The sequence below is a fragment of the Aotus nancymaae genome, unplaced genomic scaffold (genome assembly GCF_030222135.1).
Source record: "Aotus nancymaae isolate 86718 unplaced genomic scaffold, 86718_ANA_hifiasm-v0.15.2.pri h1tg000064l_1, whole genome shotgun sequence".
Taxonomy (NCBI): Eukaryota; Metazoa; Chordata; class Mammalia; order Primates; family Aotidae; genus Aotus; species Aotus nancymaae.
Window position 1 is genome coordinate 6,263,522 of NW_026988479.1, and position 24,957 is coordinate 6,288,478.

General features: G+C 39.1%; 1 protein-coding gene across 10 annotated transcripts in view; it reads left to right on the top strand.

Annotated features, from left to right (window-relative positions):
* Positions 1-24,957, top strand: part of LYRM7 (LYR motif containing 7) — a 144,733-nt gene that overhangs the window by 9,314 nt on the left and 110,462 nt on the right. For 6 of the 10 annotated variants that reach the window (XM_064366286.1, XM_064366289.1, XM_064366288.1 and 3 more), the window contains exons 2-4: positions 8,921-8,993; positions 12,185-12,255; positions 13,754-13,835. In XM_064366286.1, the coding sequence (XP_064222356.1) occupies positions 8,921-8,993; positions 12,185-12,255; positions 13,754-13,835 (226 nt within the window). Of the gene's footprint in view, positions 1-8,920; positions 8,994-12,184; positions 12,256-13,753; positions 13,836-23,444; positions 23,816-23,837; positions 23,980-24,957 lie in introns of those variants that run through there. The other 4 variants (XR_001106654.2, XR_010338761.1, XM_064366287.1 and 1 more) reach the window with 4 other exon arrangements.

The following is a 24,957-nucleotide window of genomic DNA, read 5'->3' on the forward strand; positions in this document are numbered from 1 at the left end:
AAGATTTTTGCATCTATGTTCATCATGGATATTGGTCTGTAGTTTTCTTTTCTTGTTGAGTCTCTGCCAGGTTTTGGTATCAGGATGATGTTGGTCTCATAAAATGATTTGGGAAGGATTCCCTCTTTTTGGATTATTTGGAATAGTTTCAGAAGGAATGGTACCAGTTCCTCTTTGTATGTCTGGTAGAATTCGGCTGTGAACCCATCTGGACCTGGGCTTTTTAATTGCTGCCTCAACTTCAGACCTTGTTATTGGTCTATTCAGGGTTTCAACTACTTCCTGGTTTAGGCTTTGGAGGAGGCAAGTGTCCAGGAATTTATCCATTTCTTCCAGGTTTTCTAGTTTATGTGCATAGAGTTGTTTGTAATAGTCTCTGATGATGGTTTGAATTTCTGTGGAATCTGTGGTGATATCCCCTTTACTGTTTTTTATTGCATCTATTTGGTTATTCTCTCTTTTCTTTTTTATTAATCTGGCTAGTGGTCTGTCTATTTTGTTGATTTTTTCAAAAAACCAGCTCCTGGATTTATTGATTTTTTGAAGGGTTTTTTTATGTCTCTATCTCCTTCAGTTCTGCTCTGATCTCAGTTATTTCTTGTCTTTTGCTAGGTTTTGAGTTTTTTTGATCTTGCTCCTCTAGCTCTTTCAATTTTGATAATAGGGTGTCAATTTTAGATCTCTCCTTGCTTCTCATGTGGGCACTTATTGCTATATATTTTCCTCTAGAGACTGCTTTAAATGTGTCCCAGAGATTCTGGTATATGGTGTCTTCATTCTCATTGGTTTTGAAGAACATCTTTATTTCTGCCTTCATTTCATTGTTTATCCAGTCAACATTCAAGAGAAAGTTTTTCAGTTTCCATGAAGCTGTGCAGTTCTGGATTGGTTTCTGAATTCTGAGTTCTAACTTGATTGCACTGTGGTCTGAGAGACTGTTATGGTTTCCGTTCTTTTGCATTTTCTGAGGAGTGATTTACTTCCAATTAGGTGGTCAGTTTTAGAGTAGATGTGATATGGTGCTGAGAAGAATGTATATTCTGTGGATTTGGGGTGGAGAGTTCTGTAAATGTCTATTAGGTTTGCTTGGTCCAGGTCTGAGTTCAAGTCCTGGATATCTTTGTTAATTTTCTGTCTTGTTAATCTGTCTAATATTGACAGTGGAGTGTTAAATTCTCCCACTATTATTGTGTGGGAGTCTAAGTCTCTTTGTAAGTCATTAAGAACTTGCCTTATGTATCTGGGTGCTCCTGTATTAGGTGCATATATATTTAGGATCGTTAGCTCTTCTTGTTGAATTGATCTTTTTACCATTATGTAATGTCCTTCTTTGTCTCTTTTGATCTTTGTTGCTTTAAAGTCTATTTTATCAGAGATGAGAATTGAAACTCCTGCTTTTTTTTGCTCTCCATTTGCTTGGTAAATCTTCCTCCATCCCTTTATTTTGAGCCTTTGTGTATCCTTGCATGTGAGATGGGTTTCCTGGATACAGCACACCAATGGGTTTTGGGTTTTGGCTTTTTATCCAATTTGCTAGTCTGTGTCTTTTGATTGGGGCATTTAGTCCATTTACGTTTAGGCTTAATATTGTTATGTGTGAATTTGATACTGCCATTTTGATGCTAGCTGGTTGTTTTGCCCGTTAGTTGATGCAGATTCTTCATTGTGTTGATGCTCTTTACCATTTGATATGTTTTTGGAGTAGCTGGTACTGGTTGTTCTTTTCTATGTGTAGTGCCTCTTTCAGGAGCTCTTGTAAAGCAGGCCTGGTGGTGATAAAATCTCTGAGTACTTGCTTGTTCACAAAGGATTTTATTTTTCCTTCCCTTATGAAGCTTAGTTTGGCTGGATATGATATTCTCAGTTGAAAGTTCTTTTCTTTAAAGATGTTGAATATCGGCCCCCACTCTCTTCTGGCTTGTAGGGTTTCTGCTGAGAGATCTGCTGTGAGTCTGATGGGCTTCCCTTTGTGGGTAACCCAACCTTTCTCTCTGGCTGCCCTTAGCATTTTTTCCTTCATTTCAACCCTGGTGAATCTGACGATTATGTGCCTTGGGGTTGCTCTTCTTGAGGAATATCTTTGTGGTGTTCTCTTTATTTCCTGGACTTGAATATTAGCCTGCCTTGCTAGGTTGGGGAAGTTTTCCTGGATAATTTCCTGAAGAATATTTTCCAGCTTGGATTCATTCTCTTCATCACATTCAGGTACCCCTATCACACATAGATTAGGTCTTTTCACATAGTCCCATATTTCTTGTTGACTTTGTTCATTCCTTTTTACCCTGTTTTCTCTAATCTTGCCTTCTCATTTTATTTCACTGAGTTGGTTTTTGACCTCTGATATCCTTTCTTCTGCTTTGTCAATTCGGCTGTTGAAACTTGTGCATGCTTCGTGAAGTTCTCGTGTTGTGTTTTTCAGCTCCATCAATTCACTTATATTCCTCTCTGAGTTGTCCATTCTCGTTAGCATTTCATCAAATCTTTTTTCAAGGTTCTTAGTTTCTTTGCATTGGGTTAGAACATGTTCTTTTAGCTCATGGAAGTTTCTTATTACCCACCTTCTGAAGCCTGATTCTGTCATTTCATCACACTCTCTTTCTCCATCCAGTCTTGTTCCCTTGCTGGTGAGGAGTTGTGATCCCTTGTAGGAGGAGAGGTGTTCTGGTTTCGGGTGTTTTCATCCTTTTTGTGCTGGTTTCTTCCCATCTTTGTGGATTTATCCACCTGTCGTCTTTGTAGTTGCTGGCTTTCTGATTGGGTCTCTGAGTGGGCATCCTGTTTGTTGATGATGAAGTTATTTCTGTTTCTTAGTTTTCCTTCTAACAGTCTGTCCCCTCTGCTATAGGACTGCTGAGGTCCACTCCAGGCCCTGCTTGCCTGGGGATCACCTGCAGCAGCTGCAGAACAGTAAAGGTTGCTACCTGTTTCTTCTTCTGCTTTGTCCCAGAAGGATACCTGCCAAATGTCAGTCTGAGCTCTCCTTTATGAGGTGGCTCTTTGGATATACGGAGGTCAGGGAGCTGCTTGAGGAGACAGTCTGTCCTTTATAGTAGCTCACGTGCTGAGCTGTGAGCTCTGTTGTTCATTCAGAGCTACTGGGCAGGTATGTTTAAGTCTGCTGCAGCAGAACTCATAACCCCCTTTTTTTTCCCCAGGTGTTCTGTCCCAGGGAGTTAGGGCTTTATTTATGAGTTTCCGCTGTGCTGCTGCCTTTTTTTTTTTTTTTTTTCAGGGCTGCCCTGCCTGGCAAGGAGGCAGCCTAGTCACTGTCTGCCTACAGAGGCTTCGCTGAGCTGCTGTGGGCTCCGCCCAGCTGCCATGTGAACTTCCCTGCAGTCCTGTTTATATGGGTGTAGTTAGAACTGCCTCGGCAATGGTGGCCCGCCTCTGTAATGACAGACTCTCTCTGTAATGGTGGGTTGCCTTGGCAATGGCGCGTTGCCTCAGCAACGGCAGACTGCCTCAGCAATGGCGGTCTGCCTCTGTAGTGGTGGAGTTCCTCGGTAATGGTCGACGGCCCTCCCCCACAGAGCTGGACTGTCCTGGGTTCAGCTGTGCTTGCTGTGAAACTCAATCCAGAGCATTTCCAATTGCTGTTTTTTTGTTTTTGTTTTTGTTTTTGTTTGGGTGCGACCAGCCAGGCCTGATCACCTGGCTCCCTCCCTCAGAGCCTTTTGTTTTTTAGTTGAACAGTCGGCTCTCTTCCAGGTGTTCTGTTCGCCTGTTAAAAAGGCACCAGGATCTGTATGATTTCCCGTGCGGCAACCCACTGTGCCGGCTGAAACAGCGGCTCTGAGATTCGTGGCACTTTTTTGCCTGGGAATCTCCTGGCCTGGCGCCCTGTTTCAGTCCCCTTTTTTAATCAGATGAATGGACAACTGTAGCTTCCCGGACTTCCACTCGCCAGACCCACACCAGTGTGTTTTGTACGGAGAACTGCTGCGCCGGGGCGCTGGCAAAACAGCCGCGCCAGCCAAAACAGCCACGCTGGCGACCCGTGGGGCTCCTCCGCCTGGGAGTCTCCTGGTCTGTGGGCAATGAAAATCCATCTGGAAATGCGGCATCCACTCACCCTCTGCGCTTTCACTGGGAGCTGCAATCCTGAGCTGCTCCTAACCTGCCATCTTGGATCTTCTCCTCATTTTCTTTATCCAGTCAGCTGTTGATAGACACTTAGGTTGATTCCATGACTTTGCTATTGTAAATAGTGCTGCAATAAACGTATGAGCACAGGTGTCTTTTTGATAAAACCATTTATTTTCTTTTGTGTAGTTACCTACTAGTGGGATTGCTGGGCTGAATTGTAGTTCTATTTTTAGTTCTTTGAGAAATCTTCGTACTGATTTCCATGGAGGTTGAACTCATTTATATTTCTACGAACAGTGTATAAGTGTTCCCTTTTCTCTGCATCCTCACCAATATCTGTTTGGTTTGTTTTGTTTCATTTTGGTTTTTTTGAGATAGAGTTTTGCTCTTGCTGTCCAGGCTGGAGTGCAATGGCACGATCTTGGCTCACGGCAACCTCCACCTCCCAGGTTCAAGCATCTCCTGCCTCAGCCTCCCAAGTAACTGGGATTATAGGCATGTACCACCATGCCCAGCTAATTTTTTGTGTCTTTAGTAGAGATGGGGTTTCTCCATGCTGGCCAGGCTGGTCTTGAACTGCTGACCTGAGGTGATCCACCCGCCTCAGCCTTCCAAAGTGCTGGGACCACAGGCATAAGCCACCGTGCCTAACATCTGTTGTTGTTTTTTTTTTTTCTTTTTAATGGTCATCTTGGCTGGTGCGATATGGTATTTCCTTGTGGTTTTCATTTGCATTTCTCTGTTGATTAGTGTTGTTAAACATTTTTTTTCCTTGTTTGTTGGCAGCTTGTATGTCTTCTTTTGTCTTTTGTCCACATTTTAATGGGGCTATTTGGAATTTTTTTGTGGCTGATTTGTTTCCATTCCTTATAGAATCTAGATATTAGTCCTTTTTTGGATATACAGTTTGCAAATATTTTCTCCCATTCTGTAGGTGATCTGTTTGCTCTGTTGATTGTTTCTTTTGCCGCACAGAAGCTCTTTAGTGTCATTAAGTTCCATTTGTCTACTTTTGGTTTTGTTGCATTTGCTTTTGAAATCTTAGTCATTTATTACCAAGGCCAATGTCCAGAGGAATTTTCCCTAGGTTTTCTTCTAGGGTTTTTATAAGTTGAGGTTTTAGATTTAAGTCTTTAATCCATCCTGAGTTAATTTTTGTATATGGTGAGAGATAGGGATCCAGTTTCTTTTTACTAAATATGGCTAGCCAGTTTTCTCAGCAGTATTTATTGAATAAGATGTCCTTTCCTCATTGTTTATTTTTGTTCACTGTGTTCAAGATCAAATGGCTGTAGGTGTGTGGCTTTATTTCTGGGTTCTCTATTCTGTTCCATTGATCTATGTGTCTATTTTTGCATAGTACCATGCTATTTTGGTTACCGTAGTCTTGTAGTGTAGTTTGAAGTCAGGTAATATGATGCCTTCAGCTTTATTTTTTGTTTGTTTGTTGCTTAGGATTGCTTTGGCTATTCAGGCTCTTTTTTGGTTCCATAAGAATTTTAGGATTTTTTTTTTCTAATTCTGTGAAAGTGACATTGATAATTTGAGAATTGTATTGAATTTGTAGATTGCTTTGGGTAGCACAGTCATTTTAAAGATACTGATTTTTCATGTTAATGAACATGGAATGTTTTTCCATATGTGTCTGTGTCATCTATGAATTCTTTCACCAATGTTTTGAAGTTCTCCTTGTGGAGATGTTTCACCTCCTTGGTTAAATGAATTCCCAGGTATTGTGTGTGTGTCTGTGGCTATTGTAAATGGAATTGAGTTCTTGATTTGGTTCTTAGCTTGAATGTTTTTGGTATATAGAAATGCAGCTGTTTAATGCTTTAATTTTGTATCCTGAAACTTTGGTGAAGTTGTTTATCAGGTCTAGAAGTCTTTTGGAGGAATCTTCAGGGTTTTCTAGGTATAAGATCCTGCCATCTGCAGACAGAGATAATTTGACTTCCTCTTTTCCAATTTGGATGCCTTTTACTTCTTTTCCTTGCCTGATTTCTCTGGCTAGACTTCTGGCACTATGTAAACTAGGAATGGTGAGCGTGGACATCTTTGTCTTGTTCCAGGTTTAAGAGGGAATGTTTTCAACTTTTCCCCATTCAGTGTGATATTGGCTATGGGTTTGTCATATATGTTTTCCTATTTTTATATTAGGATTTAAAAATTTTATTACTGTTGAGTTGTAAGAGTTCTTTATATACTCTTGATCCTAGGCCCTTATCAGCCATATGATTTGCAAACATTTTCTTCCATTCTGTGGGATTTTTTTTCTTTTACTCAAGTTTTCTTGACATTCTCATCTGTGGGGTTTTTTTCTTTTTTCTTTTCTTTTTTGACCCAAAGACAAAAGGGTGTTTTTCCTGTTTTGATAATGCTCTTTCCCTTCCTCTTTATAATATAAATTTTTATAAGTATAATAAATGTATAAAGTTTAAGAAGTAAAATAATGTTACATAGAAAACCATTAGGTGCCTATTTCCTTCTACCTACTTTCAATTCCTGCTTCTTAGTGATAAGCACTTTTAATCATTTTAGCTATTTCTTCTGGAATTTATCTCAATGTTTCTGAATAACATATTTAAACTGCTATTTATTGGCACTTCTTTTTAGAGATATTTATTGACTTTTAACTATGGAAGATGAGGACTAGCTCCCCCTTACTCACTAACTCTTCAGTATATAAATATTGATGAATTAGCTTTTATCTTTGATGTTATTACTATAAAAATTACCCACAGCTGAGCCCTTTAGTACTATATATGATTACATTGTCTTTTTTCCCAGTTCATCTTTAAATTAATAACTGCCTTTTAAAAATTATTACTTTTTAAAAATATTCTTTAATAGATATCCTAGATATCTATTCCCAAATTCTAGACAAAAAGAGTCTACCAGTTTCATTTTTCCTAGCAGTACCTTTTCTGGAGCAATTCAGCCTTTTGCTATATAGTCCTGACTAGTTGCTTTCTAGTCTGGCTGCACAAATGTTGACTAGCATTTCTCCTTCCCCGTGGTCTTTGCTTCTCCCACATTAGACCACTTGTCTCCTGGGTTCCCATGTCTTTTCCTTTTGTGGTTCATTTGCTTATTTTGATGGAATATATTCTTCTGTAGCTTTCCAATAAAGTGTGTATGACAGATAAGAGACTTTTTGTGTTTCTGAGAATATGTATTTGCCCTTGTCTTTGAGTGATAGTTTGAGTATCTATGGTGTCCTAAGGCAGACTTTTTTTTCAAAACTTGAATAATATTCATTATTCCACTGTCTTCTTACAGCGATGCTATTTAGAAATCAAGGGCCATTCTGATTTTTTTTTTTCTTTACATGTGAATTGTTTTTTCTCTGAGATTTTATCATTATCAGCATCACACTGAACTTACATCATGCTGTGCTGTGGTATAACTTTTACGTTGGGCACTTGGTGGAACCCTTTCTATCTTGTAACTCATGTGCCTTGTTTAGTGAAATTCTTTTTCTTCCCTTTTACAAACATTAAGTGAAATTTTTAAAATTTCTTTCCTCTGTTTTCTGTTTTTTCTTTTGTTGGCTCTTCTGCTAATCTAACTGTTGGGCCTTCTCCTTAATTTTCGTATCTTTCCTCTCCTCAATTTCTATTTCTGAACTTTTATTCTATATTCTGGGCAGTTTTTCTTATTTAATCCTTACTCTCACCTGTTTGATAGCCAAGTGCTTTTGGGAGTTTTCTGAATGTTTCTTTTTAAATTTACTATAGCTTTTCATTGATGTTATTCCACCTCTGCAATAACGTATTTTTGAGGAAGTTTTTTATGGCTGCTTGGGTTTTGTTCTATTTTTTAAGTTTTTTTGCTGTTTTTTGTTTCTGTTTTCGTGTCTGCCTTTTATGTTGTAGGTTTTCTAATACATGTAAAACACTTAAAATGGTGACTAGCACACAGTATGCTTAGTAAATATTAGAAATTATTTGTACAACAGACTGGAGGAGAGGAGGATGTGGTGGCAAAATGACAAACCTTTGAAAGTAGTCTAAGAGATGGGGAGCACCTGAATGTAAGTAGTTTTGTTAACAGAGGATATAAGAAAGGTGATAGAGACATTCCTAAAGTTTCCACAACAAGAGTAAGGTAGATTAAAAGGATGACCTACAGATTTCTGGCTTCAGAAACTTGGTGGCCTCCAGTAACTAAAATAGAGAATAATGGAGAAGAGCAATATTGGAGAACAGTAGTGAGTACCTTTTTGGACTTGAGAACTGTGAAGTGACCTCAACCTATCACTAAAGCCTCTTCACAATCTGTCTTTTACCAAATGCCAGGCTCTTTTCTCTTTTTTTTTTTTTTAAATACAGACTCAGAATATTCATAAGTCTCAACATTTCACTTGTCTTTTATGAAATAGCAATTAAAAGGGCCAGGCTTGATGGCTCACGCCTATAATTCCAGCACTTTGGGAAGCCAAGGCAGGCGGATTGCCTGAGGTCAGGAGTTCGAGACCAGTCTGGCCAACATGGTGAAACCCCATCTCTAATAAAGATACAAAAAATTAGTCGGGCGTGGTGGCATGTGCCTGTAATCCCAGCTACTCGAGAGGCTGAGGAAGGAGAATTGCTTGAACCAGGGAGGCAGAGGTTGCAGTGAGCTGAGATCACGACCAGCCTGGGCAACAGAGTGAGACTCGTCTCAAAAAAAAAAAAAAATTTTTTTCTTTTTTTTGTAGAGATGAGGTTTCATATCACCCAGGTTTGTCTCAAACTCTTGGACTCAAGCAATCCTGCTACCTCAACCTCTCAAAGTGCTGGGATTACAGGCATGAGCCACTGTGCCCAGCCTTGAATTCTGATTTTCTTAACAGGTTTTACAGCTCTTTAAAACACTGCACAGGACCAGACAACAAGTTTTTAAAAATGATGCCAGAGCATTAGAAGGTAAGTATGTTCTTTACCTCTTTGGAGCCAGTCTACTTTTTAGATGACTCCTAATCTATCTGAGAAACCCTGTGTGGTTAAGACCCATCTTAGGGAATGACCTTCACTACCTTTCCCTAATATCCTTTTATAAAGATTAGCTTATATTACACTTTTTTTTGCTTTTTTAGAGACAGAGTCTTGCTCTGTCTCCCAGGCTGGAGGGCAGTGGCATGATCTCCACTCACTGCAACCTTCACCTCCCAGGTTCAAGTGATTCTCCTTCCTCGGCCTCCTAAGTATCTGGGATTACAGACGCCTGCCACCACACTCATCTAATTTTTCGTAGAGACAGGGTTTTTACAGAGTAGAGTATTTTTAGTAGAGACGGGGTTTCACCATGTTACCCAGGATGGTCTCAATCTCCTGACCTCATGATCCACCCACCTTGGCTTCCCAAAGTACTGGGATTACAGGCGTTGAGTCACCATGCCCAGCCATATTACACTTATTTGAGGAATATCTACTTAAAGAAAAATTTTTAAAGATTAAGTCTTGATAAAGAGTCAGTTAAAAAAAGGCAAGGGACCAGAATTTCAGTGTTTACCATTGCTTGCCTTATATTCAAGCCATTGAACTTTCTGTTACATAATCAAATTTTCACACTTTCTAGGACTATATATTACCATGTTGTTATGTCTTATGTCAGTCTAAAAGAGCAGCTGTGAAAGAGAAGCTATCCCAAAAGATTTCAGATTCAGTATCTCACTGTTTTAGGTAATTTATATCTTACCTGGAAGTCACAGGCTCTGAAATTTAGGTTCTGTGATAGTCATGTTCAATTCTACTCCTCATACGTTTCTATTTTTTATTTTTATTTATTTATTTGTTTGTTTATTTTTGAGACAAAATTTCACTCTCCTTGCCCAGGCTGGAATGCAATGGTGCCATCTCAGCTCACCACAACCTCTGCCTCCCAGATTCAAGCAATTCTCCTGCCTCAGCCTCCCTAGTAGCTGGGACTACAGGCATGTGCCACCACGCCCAGCTAGTTTTGTATTTTTAGTAAATACAGGATTTCTCCATGTTGGTCAGGCTGGTCTGGAAGTCCTGACCTCAAGTGATCCGCCCACCTCGGCCTCCCAAAGTGCAGGGATTACAGGCGTGAGCCACTGTGCCTGGCCCACTCCTCATACATTTCTAAACCTCCTTAAGAGTGCACCTAGGAAAAGTGTCCCCACTGTTTTCCAAGGATTTAAGTTTTTGTAACTCATCAAAAATAATTTCTGAATGATTAAGATATATGTATTGTATGTACTTTACATGAATTCCTGATTTAATTCTTATAACATTTCTGTGAGATGATTACTATTATAATTACTGTTTTTGCAAATGAGAAAATTGATAAAATGTGAAAATATTTGTCCCACATCATACTTAGTAAGAGGTGGACCTGGGATTTAGCCTAAGCCGTCTGATTCAAAAGTCCAAACTCTAGGCCGGCCATGGTGGCTCCGCCTGTAATTCCATCACTTTGGGAGGCCAAGGTCGGGGGATCACAAGGTCAGGAATTTGAGACCAGCCTGGCCAACATGGTGAAACCCCATCTCTACTAAAAATACAAAAATTAGCCAGGCATGGTAGCGTATGCTTGTAGTCCCAGCTACTCAGGAGGCTGAGGCAGGAGAATCACTTGAACCTGGGAGGCTGAGGCTGCAGTGAGCTGAGATCGTGCCACTGCATTCCAGGCTGGGCAACAGACTAAGACTCTGTCTAAAAAAAAACCAAAAAACAAAAGTGCAAACTCTAAACCACCTTATATATTAAAATATATGCAACATAGGCTGGGCACGGTGGCTCACACCTATACTTCCAGCACTTTGGGAGGCCAAGGTAGGCAGATCGCTTGAGATCAGGAGTTAGAGACCAACCTGGCTAATATGGTGAAATCCCCCCCTACCAAAAATACAAAAATTCACCAAGCATGATGGCACATACCTGTAATCCCAGCTACTTGGGAGGCTGATGCAGGAGAATTGCTTGAATCCAGAAGCAGAGGTTGCAGTGAGCTGAGATCATGCCACTGCACTCCAGCCTGGGCAACAAAGCAAGACTCCATCTGAAAAAAAAAAAATATATATATATATATGTATATATACACACACAGAACATAGAAGAAAGTTTTTATGGTAATTATCAACATGGAATACTTTTGGTGCTTTAAATTTTTTAAGTGGAATAGTTATAAGAACAGCTAACAATTTGTGGCATAATTGCTAAACACTCTATATGGATTGTTCCATCAAATGCTTATAGCAGCACAATAAGGCCAGTGAGATTCTACCAAAGTATGCTACTGTGATGATACCAGACTCTCAGAGGTATATGTGAACAAAAGTTTTATTTTTCACTCGCTTTATATGTCAGCCAAGACACTTAAAATTTTATATATGTACACATATATCCTGTTTGCTGCCAATCTTTGTGTGTGTATATAGTTTAACATACTTCTACTATTGAATTTTACCATCTTAAAAAAAAGCATTTTAATAGAAATCCTTAGATTTGTAAAAATAAAACATTAAATTAGATTTATTAGAATTCAATAGATATAGGTATACAAATGAATTTGAGAGTAAAAATCAGTGGAAGAAAAAGTATTAGGGTGCCAAAGTTTTATAGTAGGTTTACTTATAAATTTGTCAGCCTGTCAAAAGCTCTTCAAGAGACTTCATTAGTAAACTTCTTATTCTTTTTTTTTTTTTTAGACAGAGTCTCTCTCTGTCACCAGGCACCAGGCTGGAGTGCAGTGGCACGGTCTTGGCTGACTGCAACCTCTGCCTCCCGGTTCAAGCAATTCTCCTGCCTCAGCCTCCCAAGTAGCTGGGACTACAGGTGTGCACCACCACACCCAGCTAATTTTTGTATTTTTTAGTAGAGACGGGTTTTCACCATGTTGGCCAGGATGGTCTTGATCTCTTGACCTCGTGATCCCCCCACCTTAGCCTCCCAAAGTGCTGGGATTACAGGTGTGAGCCACTGCGCCTGGCAAATTTTTTATTCTTATGCTTTGTTCTTCATCAGGGCAAAACCGTTTTCTATACTAGAGAAGTATAGAAAATGTAGCCATTCATAATTATAACATGTAAATTATTGAGATAGGAATTATAGATTACAAAAGCAAGTAACTATATGTATTTTTCTTTTTGTAGCAGCCAGAATAAAGATAAATGAAGAATTCAAAAATAATAAAAGTGAAACTTCTCCTAAGAAAATAGAAGAGGTACAGTAATTTTTTCAGTTACAGTAAAACTTATACAATTTTTTTGACAAAGAGGAAATGATAAAGATAGGGAGGTTAGGCCGGGCGCGGTGGCTCACGCCTGTAATCCCAGCACTTTGGGAGGCCGAGGCGGGTGGATCACGAGGTCAAGAGATCGAGACCATCCTGGTCAACATGGTGAAACCCCGTCTCTACTAATACAAAAAATTAGCTGGGCACGGTGGCGCGTGCCTGTAATCCCAGCTACTCAGGAGGCTGAGGCAGGAGAATTGCCTGAACCCAGGAGGCGGAGGTTGCGGTGAGCCGAGATCGCGCCATTGCACTCCAGCCTGGGTATCAAGAGCGAAACTCCGTCTCAAAAAAAAAAAAAAAAAAAAAAGATAGGGAGGTTATGTGAAATAAAAAACATTACTTGATAGTTAAGGCCATCACAACTGTAGATAACCTTCACTTATTTGGTGTGGCTCACCTCGTCAAGGTCATCTGCCAGCACCCAAAATGCAATAGAGAAATACTCTAAATCTGTTTTGGAACAAAATATAGAATTGATAGATAAAAGTTAAAACTAAAATCATATCTGAGCTTTCTATGCTACTTGGAATGATAAAAAAGTTAAAAGCAGTACAGTAGTCCCCCTTTATCCTTAGAGGATAAATTCTAAAATCCTCAGTGGATGCCTCAAATCTCTGATAGTACCAAATCCTACATTTTATTATATATGCATACCTATGATAAAGTTTAATTTATAAATTAGCCATAGTACTCTTATGCTTTGGAGCTATTATTAAGTAAAATAAGAGTTACTTGAATATCAACACTGCAGTGTGACAACAGTCAATCTTGATAACTGAGATGGCTACTGAATGACCACAGGTGGACAGTGTATACAACATGGATATGCTGGACAAACAAATGATTCACATCCCGGACAGGCTGGAGCAGATGGCATGAGATTACTCAGAGTGACATGTGATTAAAAACTTATACATGGCCGGGCGCGGTGGCTCAAGCCTGTAATCCCAGCACTTTGGGAGGCCGAGGCGGGTGGATCACGAGGTCAAGAGATCGAGACCATCCTGGTCAACATGGTGAAACCCCGTCTCTACTAATACAAAAAAAAAAAAAAAAAAAATTAGCTGGGCACGGTGGCGCGTGCCTGTAATCCCAGCTACTCAGGAGGCTGAGGCAGGAGAATTGCCTGAACCCAGGAGGCGGAGGTTGCGGTGAGCCGAGATCGCGCCATTGCACTCCAGCCTGGGTATCAAGAGCGAAACTCCGTCTCAAAAAAAAAAAAAAAAAACTTATACATTATTTATTTGGGGAATTTTCTATTTAATATTTTCATACTATAGTTGACCACGGGTAACTGAAACTGTAGATAAGGAGAAACTACTGTATTACCTGAAAAGAAATTGTAGTAAAACCATCATTTTCAAAAACAGTACATTCATATGAAACACCCAAAGGACTTAATCTATTTGTTTGGTTTTCTTAACAGTTAATGAAAATAGGTTCTGATGTTGAATTGCTACTCAGAACATCTGTTGTACAAGGTATTCACACAGGCCACAATATACTGAGTAAGTAAAATTAAAGAAAAATGGTTTCTAACTGCAATGTGTTTTAAAATATTAAATAATTATAGCACATGTAATGGTGAGTGGTAAAACAGCTTGATTTTGCCAGGCAATGTGGTATATAGCATATATATTTTATAAGGTTATAGTCTATAATATTGAATTATGAAATTTTGTTTTACCACATTTGTTTCTTTTTAATTAATTTTAATTTTTTATTTTTATCTTGTTATATTACAAAACTACAAGGGCAGTACTACTATACATTTTTATTATATTTATTTGCAGTTCTTAATTTTTCTGGCATCATTTATCACTTACCTAGACTATTTCTTTACCTTTTTCTCTATAATTAGTTTTGTTTTTTGTTTTTTGTTTTTTTTAATGAAATCTTGCTTTGTCCCCCAGGCTGGAGTGCAGTGGTGCGATCTTGGCCCACTGCAAGCTCCACTTCCTAGGTTCAAGCATTTTTCATGACTCAGCCTCCTAGTTAGCTAGGACTACAGGCCCACACCACCATGCCCAGCTAGTTTTTGTATTTTTAGTAGAGATGGGGTTTCACTATAGTTGGCCAGGCTAGTCTCAAATTCCTGACCACAGGTGATCTGCCTGTCTTAGCCTCCTTAAGTGCTGGGATTACATCCATGAGCCACTGCACCCAGCCTGTAATTAGTTATTTTAAGTCAGAAGATTTAGGATTATAGGAAATGGAAATATAGTTGAGGATCCTCCTTTATACCTCAAGACTCTGGATGGTGCTTCATAAAATTTCACATTATATTTTGTTTTTATTCTCTAAAAAATGTTTGGGGACAATAACAACAAAAAGATGACATTCAAAATTGTTGGCCACATGCAGTGACTCATTCCTGTAGTCTCAGCACTTTGGGAGGCCAAGGCAGGAGTCTCAGTTGAGCCCAGGAATTCAAGACCAGCCTGGGTAACATGACAAAACCCCACCTCTACAAAATATACAAAAATTAGCAGGATGTGGTGGTGCACACCTGTAGTTCCAGCTACTAGGGAGGCTGCGGTGGGAGGATCACTTGAGGTTGAGGCATTAGTGAGCCTTTAGTGAGACTTTAGCTTCACCAGCAGGTTGAGGCTTTAGTGAACCGTAAGTATGCCACTGTACTCCAGCCTGGGCGACAGAGTAAGACCCTGCCTCAAAAATATATATATATATTGAAAGGCTTTGTTTTTTAAGCAGACTATGGAAGTAGAGCATGCAAACAAAAAAGTACTCAATTTGTAATTGTATAGCTCAGTAAATTTTCATAAAACAAAATACTCATGTAATCAACATGCACAACCAGCCACAGGTTAAAAAAAAATTAGCCTTTCTGATGGATATGTGGTGGTATCACATTGTGATTTTAATTTATATTTCTCTGGTAACTAATGAAGTATGAGGACCTTTTCAGTTGTTTAATGGACATTTGGATATTCTTTTTTATGAAGTACCTGTTTGAGACTTTTGTCCATTTTTCTAAGGGTTTGTCTGCCTTTTTATTGTTGATTTAAAGGATTTCTTTATATGTTTTGAATATAGAATTTTTGGTGGGTGTATGTATTACAAGAATCTTCTACTTTGTGGCTTTCCTTTTCACATTGGTAATGTTATCTTTCTATGAGAAGTTCTTAATTTTAATGTAGTCATATTTATGGATTTTTTAAAATAATTAGTACTTTTGAATTCTATTAAAGAAATCTTGGCCGGGCGTGGTGGCTCAAGCCTGTAATCCCAGCACTTTGGGAGGCCGAGGCAGGTGGATCACGAGGTCAAGAGATCGAGACCATCCTGGTCAACATGATGAAACCCCATCTCTACTAAAAATACAAAAAATTAGCTGGGCATAGTGGCGTGTGCCTGTAATCCCAGCTACTCAGGAGGCTGAGGCAGGAGAATTGCCTGAACCCAGGAGGCGGAGGTTGCGGTGAGCCGAGATCACACCATTGCACTCCAGCCTGGGTAACAAGAGCGAAACTCCGTCTCAAAAAAAAAAAGAAAAGAAATCTTTGCCTAGCTCAAGCCAGATCATGAAGAGATTCTCCTATGCTTTCTTCCAAAACCTTTATTGTAGGCTGGGCGTGGTGGCTCACGCCTGTAATCCCAGCACTTTGGGAGGCTGAGGCAGGTGGATCACCTGAGGTCAGGAGTTCAAGACCAACCTGGCAAACATGGTGAAACGCTGTCTCCACTAAAACTACAAAAATTAGCCAAGCATGGTGGTGCATGCCTGTAATTCCAGCTACTCAGGAAGCTGAGGCAGGAGAAGCACTAGAACCTGGGAGGTGGAGGCTGCAGTGAGCCAAGATCATGCCACCACATTCCAGCCTGGGCAACAGAGTGAGACTCCATCTCGAAAAAAAAAAAAAAAGCTATATTGTTTGATGTTTTCCATTTGGTTGTTTATATCAACTAGAGTTGTTTTGTATATGGTGTGAGATAAGGGGTCAAGATTTATTTTTTTACGTGTGATTATCCAGTTGATCCAGCAACACTTATTGAAAACACCACTCTTTCCCCCACTACTCTGTAGGATCACCTTTGTCATAAAATCAAAGAACTATATATGTGTCTATCTGTTTCTGGACTTTATAATCTCTTCAATCTGTTTTTCTGTCCTGCATCACATACCATAATGTCTTGATTATTACAGCCTTATACTAGGTCTTTCTACTGGGTAGTGTAAGTCCAAAGGATTTTTAAAGTTACTTTTAGTTAATGGGGACTTACCAAAAATTATTAGATCTTGGGCTGGGCACTGTGGTTCTTACCTATAATGCCAGCACTTTGGGAGGCTAAGGTAGGTGAATCACTTGAGCTCAGGAATTCGAGACTAGCCAGGGCAACATGGTGAAACTCTGTCTCTACCAGAAATACAAAATATTTGCCAGGCATGGAGATGTGCCCATGATCCCAGTTACTCAGGAGGCTGAGGTGGAAGGATCACTTGAGCCTGGGAGGTGGTGTTGCAATGCGCGGAGATTGTACAACTACACTCCAGCCTTGGTGACAGAGCCAGACTCTGTCACAAAAAAAAAAAGAAAAGAAAAGAAAAATATTAGATCTGAGTTATGTTTGTTTTGGGGGTGGGGGTGGTTTCTGTTTTTTGGGGCTTTTTTTTTTTTTTTTTGAGACAACAGTCTTGCTCTGTTGCCCAGCCCAAAGTGCAGTGGCTTGATCTCAACTCACTGCAGCCTCCGCCTTCCAGGTTCAAGTGATTCTCCTGCCTCAGCCTCCTGGGTAGCTGGGACTACATGCACCTACCACAACACCCGGCTAATTTTTGAGTTTTAAGTAGAGATGGGGTTTCATCATATTGACCAGGCTGGTTTCCAACTCCTGACCTTGTGATCCGCCCACCTCAGCCTCCTGAAGTGTTGGGATTACAGATGTGAGCCACCGCGCCCGAACTGCCGCTTCGGCCTGTTTTTCTTTTTTTTTTTTTTTGAGACGGAGTTTCACTCTTGTTGCCCAGGCTAGAGTGCAGTAACACGATATCAGCTCACTACAACCTCTGCCTCCCAGGTTCAAGTGATTCTCCTGCCTCAGCCCCCCAAGCAGCTGGGATTATGGGAGCTTGCCACCATGCCCAGCTAATTTTTGTATTTTTAGTAGAGATGAGGTTTCACCATGTTGGCCAGGCTGGTCTGGAACTCTTGACCTCAGGTGATCCACCCACCTCGGCCTCCCAAAGTGCTGGAATTATAGGTTTGAATGACTGCACCTGGCTGATTCGAATTATGTTTATAAGGGCAGCAAACATAGTTAATCCTAAATTTAAAATGTGTAGTCATCAGCTTTTATCATAATAATGATCTTTAGAGTTTCTGTGTAGTATAGCCAACATTTTATGTTGGCAATCACAGATATGTATTATTTTTATCATATGAATAAAGTTTTAGGTTATTTCAAATAACTAAAATTTAGTATCTATGTTTCAAATGCCTGGTTTTAGATATAACAATATTGAATATTGGTTTAGATTTCTTTTTATTTTTTGGTTTTATGTATATTTTAATTTTCCCACACAATTAAATATTTTGACTCTTTTAGGAGTATTAATATAGATTGCCTTAATAATAGCCTCATTCTTTCTGTGTGGGTGTATGTGTCTGTGCGTGTGTGAATACACATATATATATCTTTTTTCCTACTTTATTTGTATATGTCCAAAATGTAACAAATTTAATTCCTTAATCTCTCTTTCTAAAAGTTACTTTAAACACAATTCCTCAAAATATTTTAGCAGTGTCTACACTGTCACATAGAAATGGCAAGAACTAAAATTCTGCTTCTTGTTTAGAAAATGGAGAATTGTGATTATGTGTTTCTAAAAAATATCATATAATGCCAGGCGTGGTGGCTCACGCCTGCAATCCCAGCACTTTGGGAGGCTGAGGCCGGCAGATCACAAGGTCAAGAAATTGAGACCACCCTGGCCAACATGGTGGAACCCCGTCTCTACTAAAAATACAAAACTTAGCTGGCCATGGTGGCATGTGCCTGTAGTCCCAGCTACTTGGGAGGCTAAGGCAGGAGAATCACTTGAACCCAGGAAGTGGAGGTTGCAGTGAGCCGAGATGGCACCACTATACTCCAGCCTGGCGACAGAGCAAGACTACGTCTCAGAAAAAAAAAAAAAAAAAAAATCATATAATGTCCCAAAGTAAAAATAATAGAAATTGAAAGTTATAAAATGAAACTTCATTTGGAAGAGTAATCACCTTGTATGCATGAGTGAATTCTAAATCCATCTCTCTTTTTCTTTCATTCAAATAATATCTATGGTGGAAATTAAATGTTGAATCCCAGCAGGAACTCCTTATCTTAAGTAACCTCTCATTTTTTTTTAAATCACTTCCAGACATCTCTCAAAAGATGACATACAAATGGCCAACAAGTATATGAAAAAATACTCAGCATCACTAATCAGGGAAATAAAAATTAAAACCACAATGAGATATCTCACCCAGATATGACTATTGTCAAAAAGACAAAAAAATAACAAATGCTGACAAGAATGTGGAGAAAGAAGAACTGTTATACACTGTTGGTGGGAATGTAAATTAGGATAGCCATTATAAAAAACAGTAAAGAGGTTCCTCAAAAACTAAAATTAGAACTATTGCATGATCTAGTAATTCCTCTACTGGGTATGTATCCAAAGGAAAGGAAATCACTGTATCCAAGAGATAGCTGCATTTCCATGTTTATTGTGGCACTATTCACAATAGCCAAGATACAGAATCAACCTAAGAATCCATCAACAGATGGACAAAGAAAACGTAGTATATCTGTATATATAACAATGGAATACTATTCAGTTATAAAAACAAGGAAATCTTATCATTTGTGACAACAAACGTGAACCTGGGGGACATTATGTTAAGTGAAATAAGCCAGGCACGAAAGACAAATATTGCATGTTCTCACTCATGTGGAATCTAAAAAAGTTCAGCTTACAGAAACAGAGAGCAGATAGTGGTTACTAGAGGCCAGGAAGGGTTGGAGGGGGATAGCCAGAGGTTGGTTAATGGGTCCGAAATTAGTTAGCTAGGAGGAAGAAGTTCTAATGTTCTATACCACTGTAGGGTGACTATAATTAACAATTTATTGTATATTTTCAAATAGCTAGAAGAGCAAATTTTGAATATTCCTAACATAAAGAAATGATAAATGAGGTCATAGATATGCTAATTACCCTGATTTGATCATCACACATATACATGTATTGAAATATCACTCTGTACCCTTTAAATATACATATATTTAGTATGTATCAATTTAATAAAAACAGACCAGGTGCAGTGGCTCACGCCTGTAATCCCAACACTTTGGGAGGCTGAGGCGGACAGATCACGAGGTCAAGGGATCAAGAGCATCCTAGCCAACATGGTGAAACCCCATCTCTACTAAAAATACAAAAATTTGCTGGGCATGGTGGCGTGTGCCTGTAGTCTCAGCTATTCGGTAGACTGAGGCAGGAGAATCACTTGAACTCGGGAGGCGGAGATTGTAGTGAGCAGAGATCACGCCACTGCACTCCAGCCTGGCGGCAAAGTGAGACTCCATCTCAAAAAAAAATAATAATAAAAGGAAAACATTTATTCCTTTATCCCTGCAGGTGAATTCAAAGTTATAACAAGGATAATTCATCATTTGAAATAATTCCTTCTTTTTAAAATCTTTAAAAAATATTTTGGAAACTATTTTTATTTTCAAATGGTCTCTACTTTTTCTGTATTTTGTATTACACTTAGGTGCATGAATTTGTATAAATCATAATTTTTTATTCGTATCACTCATCATTGGTCTAGCATAGCCTTTATGAGTTAGGAAGATACTCAGGTTATTCATTATTCATACTTGCTTTCTATTTGATTATTGACATTTGTCAAAACCCTGTTTCTAATGTGCATATTAGTCACCTGGTTTCAGTGTTGTCCTTTGACAAACATGTATATTTTCATTCATATAAATTTATGGTAAAGATGGTCCCAAGAAAACCTAGGACTTCAGGTCATTATTTTTTATGGTACTTAGTTTTTTAGTAAAATCCATATTTTTTAACTTCCTCTCTGGCATTTATGTAAGAAAAAATAGGGATGTACTTCTAAACAAATGATACAATTTTTTAAAAATCTCTAAGAAGCTGTTTTTCAGATGTATTTTAAACTTCTGCCTTTTGGTTTATTTAGATTTGTCATTGTCTAAAACTATCTTATGGTTTGTGTTCTAAGACATATTAATGTGACTCAACAAACAATGAATCACTATTATGCTAGATGCCTGGGATAGAACAATGGGCAAGACAGATCTGGTTCCTATCCAGTGAAACTTAGAGTGCTATGTAAAAGACAGACAATTAAATGTACAGTTTTAGTTCATTCAGTGCCATGATAGGAGGCAGAGATTTTTGAGGCACATAAGCAGAGCTGCAGATCCAAACTTCATGAGTTAGGGACAGGTTCTTAGAAGAAAACACTTTTGGGTTATAGTTTCCCTAATTTGAAGTTATCATTTATATAATACACATAACGTGCTTGAAATATTTAGAAGTGTTTCTGGAATTTCAGTGTGAAATATTTTAATGTCCTTTAAATTATTCAGATTCAAAATATCTCTCTGATTGTCACACTATTATAAACTATGCTATACCTAATTATTTTAAAATCTTTATCTAAATTTTTATTTTGTTCCAAAATTGAGATAAAGACTTTATTTCAAGGAATTGCTTTTTATTGATATATTTAATATGACCAGAGTAGATAAGGCATTTCAAGGGCTTAATGTACAGGAAATAAACCATCATCTCAATGCAGTTCCTTTTTGAAGATCTGTCATCATCAACAAACTAATGCTATTATACTACTCAGTATCTAATGTGGAGAGCAAAGTCAGGGATTTTATAATCAATAAAACAAAATTATAGTGAAAACAGTATACTTGTGGTACATTTGACCTAATTAAAGAGTTAACAGTTAATGAATACAGAAGAATTCAGTTGTAAAGTATCTTTTGATGTCAAAGATTATTGAATAAGGTGAATTAGGTAAAGAAACAGAATAGTGGATATTTGACAGGTTTTCTGGTTATTTAGTACTCTTCAAATAACCCCGCTTTGTTTCAAGACTTTCCATCTGCCTGAATTCTAAATCTGTAAAACAGAATCTAGAAAATTTCAGTTCCTCAGTTTCCTTTGTAGCTCAGGCATGGGCATTTGATTAGGTGAAGCACGCTCACCTGTATTCAGCACAGAATCTGTTTTGCTGGCAGGAGTAGCATCATTGGTTTCTGGATCAGATTCCTCATGGAGAAGAGAAGTAGCATTGGTATGGTGGCAAGAGCAGACATAGTAAAGTTGAGTTTCTGGCAACATCAGAAGTGTAGCGTCTTGTGTTCCATGAGGGTAAAAATGGCAGCAGTTTCTTCTGGCACCCCAGAGGAGAGCAGCCGTTTTTATCATTAACCTATTTCTGTGGTATGGCTTTGGTCATTGCTCCTGGAAGCTTAGTCTCAGGCCTGCCTGGTTCTTGACAATTTGAAACAACCTGTTTAATGCCTTTTCAGCTTCTAAGCAGCCAGAGGCTGGTTCTGTGACTTGTAACGAAGACCGACAGTTAAAGTTTTTATAGTCCACTTCCTGGTGATATGAGTTAGGCAAAATAAAATTGGCTGGGCACAGTGGCTCTTGCCTGTAATCCCAACACTTTGGGAGGCCGAGGTGGGCAGATCACCTGAGGTCATGAGTTCCAGAGTAGCCTGGCCAACATGGCAAAACCCCACCTCTACTGAAAAGTACAAAAATTGGCCAGGCATGGTGGCGGGCGCCTATAATCCCAGCTACTCGGGAGACTGAGACAGGAGTCTCTTGAAACCGGGAGGCTGAGGTTGCAGTGAGCCGAGATTGTGCCGTTGCACTCCAGCCTGGGAGACAGAGCGAGGTTCTGTCTCAACAATTAATAATAATAATTAAAATTGAAAAGGAGGATGAATGCAGATTAAGCTAGTCTGCAAAGCAGAGATAGAAAGAAGTATTTCTTTGCTAAAAAGCACTCTTCTGTCTACAGCCTAGAGCCTAATCGATTGAAAAGTCCCATAATTTAGAACCTTGGAGAGTTAAAAATGCTAATTGTTCTTATCCACTAAAACTAAAGCCAATGCAAACAGGAGAATTCTGAGCTGAACATGAAATAAGATCAATGCTTCAAGACTTTCTTATTCTTCCAGACAAAGATTAGATGTATGATTCATTTACTCACTGGAGCTTATTATTCTTCACTACTTTAAGAAGTGGCCGGGCCGGGCGCTGTGGCTCACGCCTGTAATCCCAGCACTTTGGGAGGCCGAGGCGGGTGGATCACGAGGTCAAGAGATCGAGACCATCCTGGTCAACATGGTGAAACCCCGTCTCTACTAAAAATATAAAAAATTAGCTGAGCATGGTGGCGCGTGCCTGTAATCCCAGCTACTCAGGAGGCTGAGGCAGGAGAATTGCCTGAACCCAGGAGGTGGAGGTTGCGGTGAGCTGAGATCGCGCCATTGCACTCCAGCCTGGGTAACAGTCGCGAAACTCCGTCTCAAAAAAAAAAAAAAAAAGAAGTGGCCACTAAGGTAAGGGTTAGGGGATTGGACAGAATGTAGAGGCTGTTACCAAAGGATGACAGTCTTCGTGCTTATTTTTCTGTGGCTACTAGTGCATGGAAATGACTGGAAACTAATTTGAAGCTCTTAAAGTTTTTGAGTGAATTTTATTGCCAAGAAACTCCAGGCCTGACTAGCTCTTTTCACTTCTTAAGGCCAAATCTGGGCCCCTAAACTCGTGTCACCAGGAAATGGACTATGAAAGCTTTTAAAGACCCAAGGAAGGGCATCTTTCTGAATATCTCCATCGTAGAACAATGAGACTCAGCAGGACCTTCTGGAAAACTAGCACTATAACCAAAAATACTTTATTTCAGTCTCGATGAGACCTTAGGAGACAGGAAGTAAGTGGATGTATTCTACAGATGGAAAGAAGGATGCATTTTGTGTAGCCAAAAGGGTAATGCTTGTTGCCTCTCCAGTATCTATTCTCCTGTTCTTTTTTTTTTTGGCGATAGAGTCTGCTTCCGGCACCATCTCAGCTCACTGCAACCTCTGCCTCCCAGGTTCAAGTGATTCTTGTGCCTCAGCCTGCTGAGTAGCTGGAACTACAGCTCAAGCAATCTGACCACCTTGGCCTCCCACAGTACTAGGATTACAGCCGTGAGACACCATGCCCGGCTTCTCCTATCCTTTTTTACTAACTGAAAAGTTGTGTTCAGGGTGCAATGTACCTAGCAAAAAAAAAAAAAAGGTTATTTTCCAGACCATGTGACACGTTTCTGGTCTATATAAACCCTATCAACTGGGTGTTACTTCCAAGAAAGTCATTGTTTTCCTGTTTAAAAGGAATAGACTGAGCTGGCACTCTCCTTTTACCCTTTTTTCTTCTCTCTTCTTCCCACGTGGAGTGCAGATGTAATATGGCAGCAGCAGTGAAGACAAAACACTCATGGAAGGTAGCAGAACAAGAAGAGAGAAAGAGCCTGGGTCTTTAGTATCACTAAGGACAACACTAGCCCAGGACTGCCTTAATCTGTATTTCTTGATGATGTGAGAAAAATTAAATCCCTTATTTAAACCAGCTTGTTGGACTTTGGTTATTCAGAGCTGAACATATTCTAAAATGATAGGGCTATATTTAGCCATTCATTTTTCCCTTCTCCTATAAAAGTCTTGTACCACTTTTGTAACACATTATATTATACTACAATTTGTTGTTTGTCTACCTGTCTTTTCCATTAGATTATATGCTCCTTGAAGCTGAAGAGACTATTATATATTCACATTCATACCTTAATTTATTGACCTAATGTCTGGCATGAAACAGGCACATACAGGTTTGATAAGTGAAACAAATTATTGCCATTGTTAACAAGTTAAAACGTACACTAAAATTTATTTTCTGCTGAAACCTCCAAAGGTTTGGTAAAAGTAAGTGCAAGGTAAACAAAGGTTAAATAATACTAACTTAACTGGTTTTTATTTTTGTAAGCCAAATTTATCATCTGGCTAATAAGAGCTTAATTTTTGTCAGACCAGTTCTTCTTTAAGGAAAATTTTCAGTTTGCCTTTTGGGTTGAATTTGTTTTAGTGCTGTTGTTGTTGTTGTTGTTGTTGTTGAGACAGAGTCTCTCTGTCTCCCAGGCTGGAATGCAGTGGAATAATCATTGCTCACTGTAACCTCAAACTCTTGGGCTCAGGCAATCCTCCTGCCTCAGCCTCTTGAGTAGCTAGGAATACAGGTGTACACCGCCATGCCTAGCTAATTTTTAAAAAAATTTTTTGTAGAGACGGAGTCTCACTATGTTTCCCAAGTTGGTCTCAAACTCGTAGCCTGAAGCAGTCTTCCCACCTCAGCTTCCCAAAGTGCCAGAATTACAGGCATGAGCTGCTGTACCTGGCCAGTATTTTTATATATATATGTGTGTGTAACCTATACATATATAACCTATATATAAATACACATGTGTAGTATATATGTGTGTATATATATAGTGTGTGTGTATATATATCTCTATATAGTATGTA